General features: G+C 38.1%; 1 protein-coding gene across 1 annotated transcript in view; it reads left to right on the top strand.

Moving 5' to 3' along the window:
- Positions 1–20,478, top strand: part of LOC102856906 (chromosome unknown open reading frame, human C1orf87) — a 150,512-nt gene that overhangs the window by 36,909 nt on the left and 93,125 nt on the right. Inside the window, exons 2-5 of the mRNA XM_006879745.1 lie at positions 4,054–4,274; positions 14,836–14,843; positions 17,720–17,848; positions 18,687–18,950. Coding sequence (XP_006879807.1) covers positions 4,054–4,274; positions 14,836–14,843; positions 17,720–17,848; positions 18,687–18,950 — 622 coding nt within the window. The remainder of the gene's footprint in view (positions 1–4,053; positions 4,275–14,835; positions 14,844–17,719; positions 17,849–18,686; positions 18,951–20,478) is intronic.

The raw sequence follows: 20,478 nt of genomic DNA, 5'->3' as shown, positions 1-20,478 counted from the left end.
CAGCCACAGTTTGTTATGATCCACACAGTCAAATGCCTTTGCATAGTCAATGAAACACAGATAGACATTCCTCTGGTATTCTCTGCTTTCAACTAAGATCCATCTAACATCAGCTACTATATCCCTAGTACCATGACCCCTTCTAAACCCAGCCTGGACTTCTGGCAGTTCTCTGCTGATGTGTTGCTCCAGTTATTTTGGGGTAATCTTCAGTAGAATCTTGCTTGCGTGTGAAATCAATGAGATTGTTCTATAGTTTCCACACTCTGTTGGGCCACCTTTCTTTGGGATGGCAACAAATATAGATCTCTTCCAGTCAGTTGGCCAAGTGGTTGTTCTCCAGGTTTCTTGGCACAACTTGGTGAGCACATCCAGGTCAGCATCTGTTAGCTGAAATATGTCAATTGGTATACCATCTATTCCTGGAGCCTTATTTTTTGCCATTTCCTTCAAAGCTGCTTGAACTTCTTTTTTCATCACCATAGGCTCTTGCTCATATGTTGTTTCATGAAATTCTTCTTTGTCTGCCAATTCCTTTTGATACAGTGATTCAGTATATTCTTTCTATCTTCTTTTAATACTTCCTGGATCATTTAACATTCTGCCGAACGCATCCTTGATTATAGCAACTGAAGGTTTGAATTTGTTCTTCAGTTCCTTGAGCTTAAGAAATGCTGAGCGAGTTCGGCCCTTTTGATTTTCTGACTCCAACTCTTTGCACATTTCATTGTAATATTTTGCTTTTAAGCTTAAGGAACTAAAAAACAAATTCAAGGCCTGAGTTTCAGTGCTTAAGGATGCTATGAGCAGAATATTGAATGACTAATGAAGCATTAATAGAAGGTAGAAAAAGTAAACAGAGTCGTTGTACCAAAAAGAAGTGGCTGACACAGAAGAATTTCAGGAAACAATATTACCTAGAGGCAATGGTGATGAAAGAGGACTTTCAGGCTGCTCTGAAGGCCCCCGGAATTGATGGAATACCAACTGACATATTTCAGCAAACAGATGTTGTTGTGGGTGTGCTTACCAATTTATGCCAAGAAATCTGGAAGACAACTACTTATCCAACTGACTGGAAGAGATAGATATTCATTCACATTCCAAAAAAAAGTGACCCAACAGAGTGTGGAAATTTTAAAACAATATCACTAATATTACACACTAGCAAAATCCTGCCGAGGATTGTCCAGCAACGACTGGAACAGTACATTGACTGAGAATTACCAGAAACACATACTGGGTTTAGAAGAGGTTTGGCACTAGACACATTACTGACAATGTCAGGTGGGTCGTAGCATAAAGCAAAGAGTACCAGCGGAATGTCTGTGTTTCTTTGACTATGCAAAGGCGTTTGACTGAGTGGATCACAATAAATGTGGCTAACCTTGAGGAAAATGAGACTCCCAGAGCACTTGATTGTGCTTATGCTAAATCTATTCTTGGACCAGGAACTAGTCTTAAGAACAGAGTAGAGAAACACTGAATAATTCAAAATCAGGAAAGGAGTGCATCAGGGATGCATCCTTCATACCTTTTCAATCTATATGCAGAACAGATCACTCAAGAATCAGGGCTTTATGAGGAGGAAAGTGGCTTGAGGATTGGCGGATGATTCATCAGCAACCTACATTATGCAGGTGACATAACCTTGCTTGCTGAAGCTAAAGAAGACCTGAAGCACTTGCTGCAGAAGGTCAAAGACTGTAGTCTTCCATATGGACTGAAGCTCAACATCAAGAAAACAAAGATTCTCACCACTGGAACAATTGGCAGCACCATGATAGATGGTGAAGAGATTGAGGTTGTTACTAATTACAGCTTGCTTGGCTCCACAGTCAGAACTCTTAACACCAGCAGTCAAGAAATCAAAAGATGAGTTGCACTAGGAAAATCTGCTGTCGTAGACCTCTACAGAGTGCTGAAAAGCAACAATATCAGTCTAGAGACTAAGGTGCACCTAATCCAGGCCATCATCTTCACAATTACTTGTTATGCTTCAGAGAACTGGACAATGACTAAGGATGACAGAAGGATCGATACCTTTGAATTGTGGTGCTGGAGAAGAGTCTTGAACACATGGACTGCCAAGAAAACAAATATGTCTGTCTTGGAGAGGGTGAAACCAACTTTCTACTTGGAGGCTAGGATTATGAAGCTCCAGCTTACGTACTTTGAGGATGTGGCCAGGAGAGACTCATCCTTGGGGAAGGACGTTATGCTTGCTTGGAAGAGTGGAGGGACAGTTCAGGAGAGGAAGATCCCGGATGAGATGGATTGATACAGTAACTAGGACAGTGGGGGTTGGTGTGTCTGATTTAGTAAGACTCGCTTAGTAAGACATGGCAGGCATCAGAGCTGCTGTAGAGTCACTGTGGATCACAGGTGACTCCACAGCACATAAGAACAACACAATAAAACAGACTGAATTCCATACCCAAGTATGTTGTTGTTAGGTGTCATTAAGTCGACTATGAATCATAGCAACCCTATAAAGAATAGTTCTAACCTCAGCCCAATTCTGAGCCAGTCTCACGCTCTGACACACCTGCCCCAACAGCCACAGTCACTGTGTCAATCCATCTCACTCAGGGTTTTCCTCTCCTGCACTGACCCTCTATCCTTCCAAGCATGATATCTTTCTCCAAGGACTATTCTTTCCTGACAACGTGCCCAAAGTATATGTGATGGAGTTTCAAAATCCTTGCCTCCAAAGAGCAACCTGTTTTTACCCTCTCCAGGATAGATTTATTTGTTCTTTTGAATGTTAAATTTTCCTCTCCAGCACCACAACTCAAAGTCATCTATTCTTCTTCTGTCATCTTTTAACACTGTCCAACTCTCAGATGCATGGCAAGCAATTGAGACGACTATGGCCTAGATCAAATGCACCTTCATCTCTAGACTTATATCCTTGCTTGCTTTCTAGACTCTTGAGAGGTCACTGACAACAGACTTTTATAAAGGAATTTGTCTTTTGATTTCCTGCATGCTGGTGCCAAATATAGTTACTGCTAATTTCTGACATTGGAGCTCTGGTGATATAGACCATAGGCAGATGTACCGCTAACTCTCTATTGGTTCAAATCCACCAGCTGCATCTCTGTGGGAGAAAGATGTGCCACTTCTTCTCATTCAATTTACAGACTCTGAAATCTCACTGAGGGTAAGCTCTCTGTTGTTCCTACTTCATTCAATTTGATGAGGTTTTTTTAGAATATCTGACAGAGACAATGGTTCAAACACTCATTCATTTATAGTCTCTTAAAACCCACTGAGAACTAGCTGTGTTGTTCCTATTCCACTTTGATGAGGTGGTTTTCTTTTTTTTTAATATCTGAGAGAGACAATAGTTCAAACAGCATAAGGGGATACTGCATGTTTTAAAATCATGGAAGTTATGCATCAAGATTGTAGTCTTCTGCCATATTTGTCTTTTCAAGTCCCTAACTCGGAGACTTATATTTATTGATATGACCATCAACACACAAATACTAAAGTTTCTTTTTTATTCTAATAAGTATTCTGTATGTAGATGCTGTAAGTTTGAACAATTTACTGTTGTTATTTATTACTTACATTTCTCTGAATCAATTTTTTCCTATGGAAAATTATATTCTTTTTCTATTTAATATTAAACCTAAATTAAATAGGATAAAGCATGAGGTAAAAAGGAAAAAATTGAGCAACAAAAGAAAGAACAAACTGAAGGTGGCCACTTGCCTCAACCTTTTCTACCTGCAAAAGAAAAAAAAATGAAAATACTTGTTAGACTTGTTATTAAGAAATGTGATAACCATTAAAGTTTACTTTTGACACTTTAGAGGCAATGAATAGACTGGCTTCATGGGTATGAGGAAGAGGGCAAGAAAAGATAAAGCCTAAGGACATAATAACATGATCTCTCCATGGTAAATGATCCACAGACAAATAACCAACGGTTATGTCTGCTTTCCATCATGTTGAGTTCTGCATGTTGAACACCATTTCCTTTTTCCAGTCAGTTCACATTCTGCTCTGTGAGTAACACAGTGCAAAACTGTTTCTTTACAGAAACAAGAATGACAATGTGAATGGAACTCAAACAATGCTCCAGAAATTAGTGACTGGTAATTCAACACAGATGAGCAGAGAGACCCAACCTCCCATTAATGCCAGTTTTCAGCAAAGAGACCATAATCCAGATGATATGGGAAAGAACAAAAACTCAGAAAACAACCAAAAACCCACACGACCAGAGGCATATAACAGCAGATTTCTGGAAGGCAAAGTAAGTAGCAATAAACACTTAAAATTTTCTTGATAATTTACTAGGAAAATTCAATAAGGATGGAAACATAGGCTCATACTAATACATACTTTTACAAAAGTTAATGATTATATTCTACAAGAAATAGAAACTATAATGATTCATTTTAAATCTCAAAATAAATTTTGAGATTCTTTTTTATATACTTTCACTGACTACCAATTCCTTTACTCTGACTATGCTACTTCACGTCAAAAAACTACATGTGATTTTGAATGTTTATTTAGGGAGTTTGTCTGCTGTAACATTTCAGGAAAAGATATCATCCTTTCAAAATGAAATGTGATCATATCTAGATATTAGAAAATGTCAGTCCCAAATCCTCCTGATAGAAATACGTATGACTCATTAAGAGCCAACCAAACAATCCAACAAACTAATTTGATTACATTATTACTAAATTGTAATTAAAAAGCAAGAACAACAGTGATTTAAAACTAGATCCAAGTAAAGGCAAACCTAATGATTCATTGATAACAAAGTACCATTTCCAAAAATTGTTGGAATTGCAATTAAGCAGATACATAGAGTAGGAGTTCTGTAGTGTTGCCAAGCATTAAGTGACAGCCAGATATTTCAGGAGAATACTGAATTAGAATCTATCGTAAACTCTTACATAACTATTTTTAGTGTATTATTTTAATCATCCTTACCAAAACACACAGATATTAGCTAGTCTTGAATCATGAAAAACTAAAGAAAGCCTATTACACATTTTTTTAATATTTGCCCTTAGAAACTATAGAAAAAGTTGACAATTTAGAAGAGTTACCCCATCTAGCAATGGATTTCATACTATGCTCTGTAAGGTCTAGTTTAACCCTGAATTACGTCAAGGAGTTAGGGTTTTTTATAGGTTAATGGCATGATTTATGCTAGAATTTAGACTTTTTAATCTCTTGTGTTGTTTTAATATCACATAATAGAGCATGCACAGAATGAGAGAGAATTCTCCAGCAGAAAAACAATAATTGATTATGAACTTCAAAAGACTCTTATTGTTACTCTTTATTTTGACCTTTATGTTAATATAATGTTGTTGTTATTGTTCTTTAAGGATGACATTGGTAATAAATTTGCAGTTATAAAACTTTTTATTATTGACTAATTGTTTTCTCATTAAGGTGCTCTTATCTAATTGACTAATGCGGTTCTGGCTATTTGGTAAACAGTTGCACTGCCAGCCCAAAGGCAAGTGGTTCAAATTTACTAGCCAATCCTCAGAAAAAAAAGCAAAAATCCCCTCTAGTGTGATTTATAGCCTCTAAAACCCACTGGAGGGTCACTTATAAGTTGATTCTGACTTAATGTCAGCTATTTTGAGAGACTTGCTTTCAGATAAGTATTCGCATGTGCTCCTTGGAAATAACCCTGTAAACTTAGGTATAAATACTGTTTCTATTATCAGTCAATAATTAAATTTAAAATTACTTAAAATAATTGAGAACTTAGCAGAAACTCTGTGGCCAGGATCTTCCCTCAGTACAGCCTCAAGCAAAAATCTTTTTCTGAGGTTGGACATGGGATTTGGACTTACATCCTCCTAAACAAGAGATGGACAATAGTGCGAAAGACCAGTAGAAGTGTGTAGTGCAAGGCATCACAGAAGTGACTGGTGTTCATAATGGGAGGTGACTGGGGAAAGGAGGGTTTGACCAAGTAGCTGGGTGTGCAAGGAATGGAGAGGTCATAGGGAAAGTGTAGAGACATGTCACATGTGCTTGGGAGGGAAGGTGGGCCATGAATGTATTGGTAATTCTCTAAGGGAAATGTCTTTTCCCTGCTAAATTAAAATACTTGTCTGTCAGATATTTTTCTAACCGTGAACAGCCAAAGAAGGATTGGCCATGCACTTCTGAAATATAACTGGCCTTTGAAAACCCTATGTACAGCAAAGAACATTTAGAGTAGACTAATAGATTTGGCAACTGAAGTTGAACCCTCAAATTTGGAAGCACAAAGGAGAAGAAACAGTTGTAAGAAGAAATAAATAATTGGTATGTGGAATATGAGAAACATGAATGTAGGAAAACCGGACATTGTAAAGAAAGAAATGAAATGCATAAATATTGACATATTGGATATTTATGAAATTAGATGGATTATCATGGGACATTTTGAATCCCAAGATCATATGATTTATTATGGTGCAGATGAAAAGGGGAGAGAAAAAAACGAGGTCGCTTTCACAGGTAAAAAGGACATTTCTAGATCCATCTTCAAATATATATTGTGAATGACAGGATAATATCCATACGTATACAAGGAAGACCTTTTAATACCAGTCATTCACGTTTATGCTTCTACAGCCAGAGCCAAAGAGGAAGAAATAGATGATTTGTATCAACTGTGGCAATCAGAAATCGATCAAACATATAAACAATATGCTTTAATAATAATGGGTGACTGGAATGCAAAAGTTGGGAATCAGGAAGAAGGATCAGTAGTCAGAAAATATAAACTTGGTGACAAAAATTATACTGGGGCTAAAATGATAGAATTCTGTACAATCAATGATTTATTCATAGCAAATACCTTTTATAAGAAACATAAACTCAGGCCATACACATGGACTTTACCTGATGGGATGTACAGGAATCAGATTGATTACTTCTGTGGAAGGAACCATTGGAGAAGTTCAGTATCAGCAGTGAAAACTAGGCCAGGTGCTGATTGTGGAACACATTGTCAACTGCTCATATGCAAGTCCAAATTAAAACTAAAGAAGGTAAAATCATAGCCACAGGAATAAAAATTTTACCTTGATTTTATCTCCCATGAATTTAAAAACCAACTCAGGAGTAGGTTTGAGGCCTTGAACAGTAATGAATGAAGTCCAGATAAGCTGTAGAAAGATATCAAGAATATCGTTCATGAAGAATGCACAAAGTCATTACTAAGAAGGAAGAAGAAGAAAAGACTAAAACTAATGTCAGAAGAGACTCTGAATTTTGCACTGGAGCACCGAGAAGCCAATGCAAAAGGAAGAAATCAAGAAGTTAAGCAGCTGCTCGGGAAAACAAGGCAAAATATTATGATGAAATGTGCAAGAAGGAGTCAGAAAATCAAAAGGGCCGAATTCGCTCAGCATTTCTAAAGTTGAAATAACTAAAGACAAAATTCAAGCCGTGAGTTTCAGTGCTTAAGGATGCTCTGGGCAGAATATTGAATGACTAAGAAGCATTAAAAGCAGATGGAAGGAGTATACAAAGTCATTGTACTGAAAAGAATTGGCTGGCATAGAAGAATTTCAAGAAACAACATATGAGCAAGAGGCAATGGTGATGTAGGGGAAAGTTCAGGCTGCTCTGAAGTCCTTGACAAAAAAATAAAGCCCCAGGAATTGATGGAATACCAATTGATGTATTTCAGCAGACTGATGCTGTCCTGCATGTACTCACCTAGTTGTGCCAAGAAATGTGGAGGACAACTACTCAGTCAACCGATTGTAAGAGATCCATATTTATTCCCATTCCAGAAAAGGTGACCTGACAGTGTGAAAATTATCATACAATATCACTAATATCACACACTAGCAAAATCCTGCTGAAGATTATCCAGAAAAGACTTGAACAGTACATTGACAGAGAACTACCAGAAATACAGGGTGGGTTTAGAAGAGGTCGTAATACTAGGGACATAATTGCCAGTGTCAGATGAATCTTGGCAGAAAACAGAGAGTATCAGAAGACTGTCTATCTGTATTTCCTTGACTATGCAAAGGCATTTGACTGCATGTATCACAATAAATTGTGGCTAACTTTGAGGAACACGGGAATTTCAGAACACTTAATTGTGCTCATACGAAACTTATACTTGGACCAAGAAGCAGTCTTCAGAACAGAGTAGGGAAACACTGCATGGTTCAAAATCAAGAAATGGGTGCATCAGGGATGCATCTTGTCCCTGTACCTTTTCAATCTGTATGCAGATCAGATCATTTACGAAGCAGGGCTTCATGAGGAGGAGGGGGCATCAAGATTGGAGAGAGACTCTTTAACAGCCTATGAAATACATTGACACAGCCTTGCTTGCTGAAACTAAGAAGACCTGAAGCACTTGCTGCAAAAGGTCAAGGACTGTAGTGTTCAATATGCGTTGAAGCTCAACATCAAGCAGACAAAGATTCTCACCACTGTGCCAATAGACGGAAAAGAGATTGAGGTTGTTAGCAATTACAGCTTGCTCACTCAGATCCACAATCAACACTCTTAGTACCAGCAGTTAGGAACTCAAAAGACAAATTGCATTGGGAAAATCTGCTGTCATGGTCCTCTCCAGAGTGCTGAAGAGCAACGGTGTAAGTTTAGATACAAAGGTATGCATAATCCAGGCCATGGTTTTCTCAATAATTTGTTATGCTTCAGAAAGTTGGACAATGACTAAGGATGACAGAAGAATAGACGCCTTGGTGTTGTGGTGCTGGAGAAGAGTCTTGAACATATTATGGATTGCCAAGAAAACAAATAGGTCTGTCTTGAAGGGGATGAAACCAAGTTTCTCCTTGGAAGCTAGGGTTTTGAAGCTCTGCCTCACTTACTTTGGGCATGTGGCCAGGAGAGTTCAGTCCTTGGAGAAGGACATCATGCTCGGAAGGGTGGATGGACAGTGCAGGAGAGTGAGACCCCATATGAGATGGACTGATATGGTAACTGAGGTGATGGGGGTTGGTGTGTCAGAATTAGTGAGACTGGCTCAGGAACAGGGAAGTGTTCAGAGCGGCTGTACATAGGGTCGCTATGCATCGCAGACAACTTAAGCAATAACATTCTATGACAGGTTTGGAAGTAGGAGTGGCATTCACTTCCTAAACAACATGCCTCTGGAAACTTTCATAAATGTCCATAGTCGTAGGGGTACTTCAGGCCTTTTGTTTATAGGGTTGCTATGAGTCATGCTCAACTCGAAGACAATCAACAACAACATCAATTGAGATAGTTTGTTTACCCAAATTTTCATTCTTTCTTCTTCTTTTTCCTTCCTTATTTACCTTGTTTATCTTTCTAATTATAAATTATAACTCTTTAGAAAGATTGAGACTCTAAGAAGAAAAACAAGAAAACTCCATCGAAGGAAACTAATGTTACTACTGTGGTTCATTTCCTCATGCACAGATGTACATAATGATAATCACTGAGTATATACCATTTATAATCCTGTTCAGTCCATTTCATACAGGGCATCCACCACTTGTCATTTGAAAAATGATCCTGAGTTGCTGCTTTAATGGTTCTATGAGCTAACACTCAGAACTAACAATCAAATGATGTTTACTGTGTATTGATATTGCTCTAATTATAAATATTAACTAATAAACTATACCCAAACACCCAATAACGTAAGAACTTTTACTGCCTCCCTTTCATGGGTAAAGAATCTGGGAAACAGAACTGAAGTATGTTGGCTGAGTCGAAAGTGAGAAGTTGTAGGACTACAATTTACGTTCATAATCTAGGTCTTAAATCACTCCACAGTATCTGTTCCTTTTCTTAGATGTAAGTTGGTGCATTTGACAAATTCCTTATTTCCAGCTCTTTTTCTTATAAATCACAGTCGGTTTATTCTAATTTTTTATAACACCAAGGTGCCTATTTCTGCCACAAATTCTACCACTATAATAGAGAGCATTTTTGTTCTACTCACTATATGGTAGCCGCATGCTCATTGGATAAGGTGTTCTTGGACCTCCATGACAGAACTGACTTCTGTGCTACCTCTGTGGTTCCAGAGAGGATGATTTTCTCCTCTCTTCTAAGAAAACAACAGGATTTCTTATGGAAAGCTCAGTAAGACTAACACACAGTCACCAACACAGGAAGGCCTTGTGGGAGGTGTGGGAACTGACTAATTGGTTCTGTCTTCTGGTCCTTTGGTGCCTGCCTAGCAGATGGCAGTCACAGTTGCCTATTACAGAGAAGCTCATTACCACCTTGACTAAGTGGGAAATGGAATCCTGCTGTAGTTAAAGAAGAAAGGACTCGGAGCTTCTTCTAGGTTCTCATCCTTCATACAACATGAAAATAAGCTTTCTTGCCTGGGATGTAACAGGCAATCTGGACTGGCTGAATTTGTTCCAAAAACCAATTGCCAATAAAGATTTTGTTAATGTGGATGAGCGTGGTGTGTGTAAAACTCTTTTCCAAATTACAGATTAAATTTGAAGAGCATCGTTAGTAGGAGGTAAGTAAAGCCGAAAATGTTAAGAGAATCAATCATTCCATTATGTGAGAACAGTAAAAGATCTTAGAAATCAACAAGTAAAAACCTGCATTTCACAAATGAATAATAAGAAGTCTAGATAGTTTAAGTGATTTGTCTCTAATTGCCCCAAATACACCATATATATATACTCTCTGAGTCCCAGCTCTAAAATATTTTGCCTTCAAATAGATCCCTTAAAAGTAAGTTTTTGAAAATTAAGGAATGTTATTGGTATTATTTCCTAGAAGCAAGTGCACTGGCTTCTCTTACAAAATAAAACAAACAAACAAACAAAAAACAGTGACTGTGACCAGTAATAAACTCTAGAGCACATTTTCAAAAATAAAATTAGAGGGTGCATTTTGCACGTAGCGATATGTAAATGAGCATGTTAATACTTAAATTTTAGTCACTCTCAGCGTTGATTGACATAGTGTGTGTTCTTTTCAAAGTCCTTTCACATGCTTTATATTGTTGTTCATGGTAATTCTGTGAGGTATGTGAAAGCAATCATGTCATTACCGTTTTATAGATGAACAGACATATGTCAAGGGCATTTCCACTTGATCTTCATTGACAGTTCTGATTCAATATGCTCAAAGCAGAACTTTGGAATTTATCTTACAGAATGGTCCCAGTTGGACCAGAAAGGAACCTTTCTCATTCTACTTTTTTAAAATTATTTTATTATTATTGTTATTGTTGTTGTTGTTGTTGCTGTTTATTTACAAATTCTAATACATTGTTTTCCAGAACAGATTCTTCCAATTTCCCTCACCCCTCCTCCATGAAATTATACAACGCCGCCATGATTAATCCTCCACCCCGTGCACATCCTCATCCTTCTGCTTCCACTCCCCCACCTTGGATCTTTATACTCATTCTACAGCAAATGGTTTTCTACAATATTTTTATTTGTGGGACTGAATTATTTGACTTGGCGTAATGCTTTCCAGGCCCTCCCAAGTTAGGTAGTAATTTACAAAATCATTTCTCCTGTGTGTTACTTAATATTCCATTGTGTGAGTGTACCATAATTTCTCAACCTACTCTTGAACTCCAATTAATAGAATTGTTTAAATTCCATATCCTTCCACTCAAAAGTTCTATTTTCTGGATATCATTCTATAGCATGACAACATTCTAGTCTCTTAAACTGAATGACAACTGTAAGAAAACCATCATTTAATAGCTCTGGGAATGGTCCTATTAACATGAAAAATAAGTGAATAAATAATTAACCAGCATCATCTATGAAATGGATGTTTCCAAATTACTGAGGCGTAGTAATGTCAGTTTGAGGACTAAAGTGTCTCTGATTCAGGCCACAGTCTTTTTCCAATTACTAGCTATATATTCAAGACCTGGACAATGAATAAGGATGACAGAAAAAGAATTGGCGCCTTTGAGCTGTGGTGTTGGAGCAGAGTACTGAACATGCCATGGATGGACAAGAGAACAAACAGATATGTCTTGGAGAGGGTGTAGCCCGAGTGCTCTTTGGAAACAAGGATGATGAAGCTTCACTGCACATATGTTAGACATGTTGCTAGGAGGTGCTATTCCTTTGAGAGGGACATGATGTTGGGAAGGGTGGAGAGTCAGCGAAGAAGAGGAAGTTCCTCAACCAGGTAGATTGACCCGGTGGCTGCTGCAATGGGCTGTTGTGTGTCAGGAAGTGTGAGAATGATGCAGGAAAGACAAGGTTCAGATCTTTTGGTCATAGGGTCGCTATGAGTCATGCTTGACTCAATGGCACCTAACAACAACCTTTGAACCAAGTCTAATTCCAACCTTCCTACTCAGAGCTCATTGAGGTTGACCTTCCATACCAGACATCCATAGCCAAGAATATATGTCCATTCTACCTAGTGTTGAAGTCCATTGCCCTTAGTATGAATTTGAGAGGTGGGATATCTCTCAATGAAGCTCACTGTTCATCTTCATGGAAATGGGTCTCTAGTTAAAGCAGCATGTTAATAACACTGGAACCCAACACACTATTTCACTGACTTGTAACAAGTTCGTTCAATGCCAAAGGAAGCAAATCAAATGATGCTAAAACGATGTCCTCTTCCCTGAAAGCTACTAAGTGTCTAATTCCTGGAATTGTAGGCTCTGTCATTGTCCCCACATATATCTATACAGACCCAGCTCAGAGGTTTTTGTCTGCAATGAGAAACAAGGAACACAATAGATAACTCCTAATCTATTCTCAAAAGAACAGAATTCAAGTCAAAAAAATTCTCTATAGTGGAGGTTATGGTGAAATTACATTGGGAGAAGAGGAGAGATGTGACTATTAAAAAGCTGACAGAATTCTTCCTATGCCCAGAACAAAAATCTAACACTACTCTTATTTACAAGAATGATTTCTATCCCAGGGAATTATGTCAAAAAATGGAGTGAACAACTGGGAATTGGTACTGCTGTTAGATGTCATCAAGTTGACTACGGTTTATAACTATCCTATGAACAACAGACCTGAAACCTGCCCTGTTCTGCACCATCCTCACAATCTCTGATACGTTCTACCCCATTGCTACAGTCACTGTGTCCATTCATTTTATGGGGAGTCTTCCTCTCTTTCACTGTCCCTCCAGTTTACCTAGTATGAGGATTTTTCCCAGGGACTGACCCCTCCTATCAATAGATACAAAGTACCTGAGACAAAGTTCCACTATCCTCCCCTTTAAGGAGCATTTTGGTTTCACTTCCTCCAAAACAAGCTTGTTTTTTATGGCAGTCTACCGGATATTCAGTACTCCAACATCACAAATCAAAGACATTTATTTTTATTCATGTGCTTTAATTTCTATTTATTTTCCAACTTTCAAATGCATTTGAAAAGAGCGTAGCTGGAATCAGGCTCAGCTTAGCCTTTAAATGAATTTTTGTTTGTTCATTAGCACTTTGGAGAGGTCCTGGACAACAGATTTTTGCAATGTAACATGTCTTTTGATTTTTTGGCTAATGGTACAATAGCTGTTGATTGAGGATCCAAGTAAAATCTTTTACAGCTTCAATATTTATGTTTTATTGAAATTGAGATGCAATCCATACTGAAGGTCGTTGTCTTTTGCTCTTCTGCAGCAAGGGTTTTAAGTCTTCTTCATTTTCAGCAAGCAAGTTTGTGTCATCTGCATTACTCCTTTAGTACTTTAAAAAATTCTAGATATACAAGGGTCTAATATCGAAAGTTTACAGAATCCTACAGGGCCTCCACAAGAAAACGACTGATAACACAATTACAAAATGGGCAAAATACATGGAAATACTTTTCACAGAAGATATTCAGATAGCCATCAGACACATGAAGAAATGTTCAAAATTACTGGCAATAAGAGAAATGCAAATCATAATCACAGTGGGACACCATATTACCGCAGTAGCAGTGGCACAGTTTAGTAGGGCAGAAAATAATAAATGTTGGAGTGGATGTAGAGAGATAGAAACTCTTATACATTGCTGATGGAATTGTAAAATGGTACAACAACTCTGAGAGGCAGTTTGGCATTTCCTCAGAAAGCTGAACATAGAAATTCCATATGACACATCTATTCCACTGCTTGCAACATGCTGTTGTTGCTATGTGCCATTGAGTCACTTGTGACTCATAGCAACCCTATGCACTAGAGCTCTAAATTCCGTTCTATTTTGTGCCAACCTAGCCATCCCAAATACATTCATTCCTCTCCAGTCATAGAATCGATCCATCTCATCGAAGGTCTTCCTCTCCTCTGCCGCCCCACCACTCTGCCAAACATGATGTCCCTCTCCAAGGAACAGTCCCTCCTTGCAACATGCCCAAAATATGTCAGATGAAGTTTCAGAATCTTTGACTCAAAGGAGCATTCCGGCTTCACCTTCTCCAGGCCAAACCTGTTTGTTCTCCTAGCAGTCCAGGATATAGTCAACACTCTTCTCCAGCACCACAGCTCAAAGGCATCAGTTCTCTTTCTATAATCCTTATTCACTGTCCGACTCTCTGATGCATAGCACGTAAGTGCAAAGACTTAGTCTTAGCACCTTAGTCGCCAGTCTGACATCTTTGCTCTTCAGTACTCTTGAGAGGTCACTCACAGGCGACTTTCCCAATGCAATTCGTCTCTTGATTTCCTGGCTGCTGTTACCAAGAGTGTTGACTGTGGAGCCAAGTAAATTAAAACTGTTAACTATCTCAATCTCTTCACCATCCATACTAATGCTACCAATTGGCCCAGTGGTTAGAATCTTTGTTTTCTTGATGTAGAGCTTCAGTCCATATAGGAGGTTGTAGTCCTTGATCTTCTGCAGTAAATGCTTCTGGTCCTCCTCAGTTTCAGCAAGCAGAGTTGTGTCATCGGCATAAAGCAGGCTGTTGATGATTCTTCCACCAATCCTGATGCCACATTCCTCTTCGTATAGCCCAGAGTCTTGGATGATCTGTTCTGCATACATATTGAAAATGTATGGAGACAGAATACATCCCTGACGAAACACAAGGAAACATTGCATGGCTCAAAATTAGGAAAGAAGTGCATCGGGAATGTGTATTGTCTTCATGCCTTCACAATCTATATACATAACAAATCATAAAGGAGGCTGGACTTTATGATGAGGAATGTGGCATCAGAATTGGGAGAAGACACATCAACAACTTACAGTATGCAGATGACACAGCCTTGCTCACCGAAACTGAAGATGACCTAAAATGTTTGCTGCAGAAGTTCAAGGACAGCAGTCTACAATATGGATTGACAATTAACATCAAGAAAACAAAGATTATTACCACTGGATCAATTGACAGCATCTTGATAGACAGAGGAAATATCGACATTGTTAACAATTTCAGCTGGCTTAGCTCCACAATCAACTAGCACTAGCACTCAGGAAATCAAAGATTAATAATTGTTTTGGAAAAATCAGCTGTGAGGGATCTCTCCAGAGTGCTGAAAAGCAAGGATGTCAGTCTAGAGACTAAGGTGAGCCTGATCCATGGCCTTCACAATTACTTGCTATGTGTAAGAGAGTTGGACAATGAATAAGAGTTATAAAAGAACCACAAGCTTTAAGTTGCTGTTCTGGAGAAGAGTATTGAAGGTACCATAGACTGCCAAGAGAGCAAATAGGTCTGTCCTGGAGAGGGATAATGAAACCAAATTACTTCTTGGAGGCAAGGATTGATTTTGAAGCTCCATCTCACATACTTTGATCATGTTACCAGGAGGGACCAGTCTTTGGAGAAGGACATCATGCTTGGAAAAATGAACTGTCTCTGGATAAGATGAAGACTCTGGATAAGAGAAATTGATATTGTAACTGGGGTATTGGGAGTAGGTGTGTTAGAGGTATTGAGATTGGATCAGGACAGGGCAGGGTTTATAGCTTTCGTGCATATAGTCACTATGAGTCATAAGCAACTTGACAGCACATAACAACAACAGGTGGAGATATATTAAGATTGCAATATAATAATCTGTAAAGTTTGCTAATGAGTATCTTTTATTATTCTCCTTACAGATGCCTACATTTTTAGTTTTCCATAGTAAGTACTTAAAATATGAAGTTGTACATTTGCAAAACCACATTTCAATTATCTGTAGTACTTCTCCTTTGAATTTGTGGAAATGTGTATTAAGATGACTTCTTTGCATAAAATAATTTTGGAAATAATAACGTTTTCTAATTTCACACTTCCTAAAAATTCCTGTTCAAGTTTTTATATTCAGTCTTTCTCATTGTACCTTCACTATTACTAAGGTTTCTTTTTAAGTCATTTAATGTTTCCTAGAACATATTAAGACTTTGGTGTAAGTTTTTGGAAAACAGAACTTTTTAAATTTGCACTTTTTTGCTATCTCTGGATTTTCTTCCAATCTTCAGCTCTCTGTTGTGCAAAAGGCCATTTGTTGTGTTCATTTGTCTGTGTAAGAGTATTCATGCATTCCACTAAGTCATTTTATTTATAAGCAGTTTTTAAGAGACTTGTTTTCATTTCTAGCACTTGCATATTTCAGCAATCCAAAAAAAGCTACTAAATATGTTTTAAATTTCTCTGCTTCATTTATACCAATTCTTTTAGGTAAACATCATAGAACTCGCATTGATTGAACTCATTTCAAACTATTGTGTCTCATCCAAACAGTTATTTCTTTCTAGAGGTTTTTTTAGTCTAAAGTAAATCAATGAGAGAAACATGTATCAGAAACTTTGTAGCCATTCTGAGATGTCTCTTTCAACTTTAGAAACTTGTGAGGTGACTCTTAACCAACAGTTTCTCATTTATCTTCTTTGACATTGGAGGTATACTCTTTATGTTTGAAAAACAATAGTAAGTTATGATTTATATCAGCACGCGGAGAATCCAAAAGTGAGCATGGACTTGGCCTGAACAAAACATCATCAGCATCTATGACACTTAGTTTCCTCATTCACTCAACAGATTGAGCTATATTCATGCTGTGAGTCAGCGGTGCACAGGACAGAGCCATAGGCCACATGGAGTTCATACATTATCAGTAGGAGGCTCACAAAAGTAACTAACAAATGAAAATTGTTATTGTTCTATTTGCCATCTAGCCAGAACCAACTCAGAGTGAACCCACTAAGCAGTTTTTCTCAGGCTGTAAACTGCTTGGGAGAAGGTTGTTCATCTTTCTCCCATAGAATACAGATGGAGTCGTAAAAACTGAGTTGGGAGCACAACTTCTTACCATCAGGCCACTAGAACTCCTTAAATGCAAAATAGAGATTTTATAATTCAAAAGATATGTTAAATAAATTATGAAAGTCATTCCTCATAGCATTTCTTTCCCCATTCTCTAGATGAGAACCTAAAATTTAGTCTGTCAAGTCAAGGTCAGGATATCTATGAAGGCAGGAGTCAGTCTTGTCTTGTTTACCTCTATTTTCAGTTCCAAGGATAAAAGCACATAACAGCTCGTGGTGTTTAAATTAGAATAAAATGGGCTAAAGAATATTTTGAGAGGAGGAAAGAACACGTTGATACTTTTGAAATAATAAAGTATTGATGAGTAGTATTTCCTTAGAATACCATAAGAACTATAATAATTCTCAGAGGTAAGACATTGTTTATACGTGACTGAAAATTGAAATATTTTTATATTGAAAATTATCTTTCAGACTGAAATTACTCTGTAAATATTGAATCAGTCTCTTTCTGCTCCTTGCTCTAATTTGTCTTGGTTTCTTTCCCATTCTTAATAGGCAAATATCCACTGTAGTTCTGTACCAACTGGAGACCAATCCCTATCCTACATCCATGGTCTCCCCAGAAGAAACCTTAGAGACTGGTCCTTGGAACAGATGCTTAAGAATGGCTCTGACCAACCTGAGGTGTGTGTAGTAAGAGATTTCTCTTTTATTATTATTAATTGTAAGCTGTCTATTGTAATGAATAGAGAGTATGAATGAAGATATACTGGATACTAGATTCGTTTCATGACTGTATCTGTCTATCCGGCTACTTTTCCGAGAAGCTTCCTCTAAGGAGTCTGCAGGCAAACTCTGCATGTCTCAGCAGAACTTTCCGCCTTCTTTCTCCTTTTTTTTCCTTTTTTTTTTAATCAAGGGCTCATATACTCCTGAAGACCATGCTGCTTCTAGTTACCTGGGTAAGGATCTGAGGCATCTAGGAGCACTTTGGTCCTCTCTGAGTCATCCTTGATCAAACCCCCACTCCCATCTCTAGTCCTATGCTTCTCTGAGACTGGCTATTAAAAACCACATGCAATTACACGAACTACGTTTAAAAATTGAATTATAGCAGAGTAGACTAGTCCACTTGCCATAGAGGCATTTCTAATTCATGGTGATGCATTTATGTGAGAACAGAACTTTAGTCCATAGAGTTTTTAATAGTTGAAGGTTTGGAAATACATAGCTACCTAGGCCGTTCTACTATCTTCTACCAGTTCATTGCATATCTGATAATTGTGATGCAGTAGGTACTCTAAAAGTTTCCTTTCTTTCTTTTCCTAAGGGGAAGTTTAAGTCATTAAAACTAATGAAACAGAATGAATACTTATCTTAACGTGTTACCAAATTTTCTTATTATAGGTCAAGTCTGAATGTAAATGTATTTCTATCAGCCCCAGTACTTCTTGCATTGATCTTTAGCCATTTCAATTTAGAGCCATTTGTGTTGATTTTATTCATTTATTGGTTTTGTCAGGATTTTAGCCAAAGACCAAGTAGAACAGCACAAGAAGACACTTTTCTTCTTTCCCTGATCAGAAGAGAACTCAAGGCATGCCCTTTGAGTGCCAACCTATTAGACAAGATTGAGAATGAGCTGAAGATCCTGGACCCTGTATCTTCAGGTTATCTTCTACAATCTCAGCTAAGCCATCTCTTCTTGAGAAATGAAGTCCCTCTGAAGTTACCAACAATCAAGATACTATGCCAAAGATTTTCAAGGAGGAGTTCTCCTGAAATGGTAAGGTCATCAAGCTGTTTTATTTTTTAGTTTATTTTGTTGATCTTACTTACACACTGTTGTTGTTGTTGTTGTTGTTGTGTGCCAGTGAGTCTCCTGCAAGTCATAGCAACCCCATGCACACCAGCTCTGAAACCTGCTCTACCCTGAGCCAGTCACACTGACTCCAACACTCCTACCTCCATTATCCCAGTCACTGTGTCAATCCATCTCATCCAAGATCACTTCTCCTGCACTATCCCTCCACCCTTCCAACCATGATGCCTTTCTCCAAGTACTGGTTCTGCTTGGCAATGTGCCCAAGTATTTGAGACAAAGCTTCAAGATCCTTGCCTCCATGGAGAAACTTGGATTCACCCTTTCTGAGATAGACCTGTTTGTTCTCTTAATGGCACATGATATTTTCAATACTCTTCTCCAACACCAAAACTCAAAGACATCAATTCTTCTGTCATCTTTTGTCATTGCACATCTCTCCGATGCATAGAAGGTAATTACAAATATTATGTCCTGGACCAGGTTCACCATAGTTTCTAAACTGACATGATTACTCTTTGGTACTTTGGTGACGTCCCTGACAGCAGACTTCCTCAGAGAAATTTATCTTTTGATTTCCTGACTGCTGGTGCCAAGAGTGTTGATTGTGGAGCCAAGCAAGCTGAAGTTCTTAACTCAATCCCTTGTCTATCTTTCATGGTGCTGTCAGTTGGCCAAGTGGTGAGAATCTTTGTCTTCTTGATGTTGAGTTCCAATCCACATTGAAGTCTACAGGCCTTGACTTTCTGCAGCAAATGTTTCAGGTCCTCTTCAGTTTCTGCAAGTAGGGTTGTGTCATCCCCAATACTGATGTCACATTCTTCCTCATAAAATCCAGCCACCAGAATGATCTGTTCCATATATAAATTGAAAAAGTACGGAGTTAGAACACAGCCCTAATGCAATTCTTTTCTGATTTTGAACAATGCAATGTTTCCTTGCTCTGTTCTGACAACTTATTTCTGGTTCAAGTATCGGTTTCACATAAGCACAATCAAGTGTTCTGAGATTCCCATTCTTCTCAAGGTTAGCCACAATTTGTTGTGATCGACACAGTTTGCATAATCAGTTAAAAACAAATAGACAATCCTCTAATACTCTGCTTTTTACCATGATCCATATACTTTGGTGATAATGTCTCTAGTGCCACAACATCTTTTTGACCTAGCTTGTATTTCTGGTAATTCTCTGTTGATGTACTTTTCCAGTCTTTTTTTTTTTAATAATCTTCAGCAAGATTTTGCTTGCATGTGATATTAATGATTTGTTGTTGGTGGTGGTGTTGTTATGTGCCATTGAGTCTCTTGCAACTCATAGCAACCCTATGTACAATAGCTCTAAACTCTGCTCTGTCCTGTGCCAATCGCACTGTCTCTGATACACCCATCCCGATTATCCCAGTCACTGAATCAATCCACCTCATAGACGACCTTCCCCTCCTGCACTGTCCCTCCACCCTACCAAGTATGATGTCCCTCTCCAAGGACCGGTC

The sequence above is a fragment of the Elephantulus edwardii genome, unplaced genomic scaffold (assembly GCF_000299155.1).
Source record: "Elephantulus edwardii isolate Elephantulus edwardi_28Jun2011 unplaced genomic scaffold, EleEdw1.0 scaffold00005, whole genome shotgun sequence".
NCBI classification, from domain to species: Eukaryota; Metazoa; Chordata; class Mammalia; order Macroscelidea; family Macroscelididae; genus Elephantulus; species Elephantulus edwardii.
Note: the sequence above shows the minus strand (reverse complement) of the source record. Positions and strands in the feature narration are given on the sequence as shown.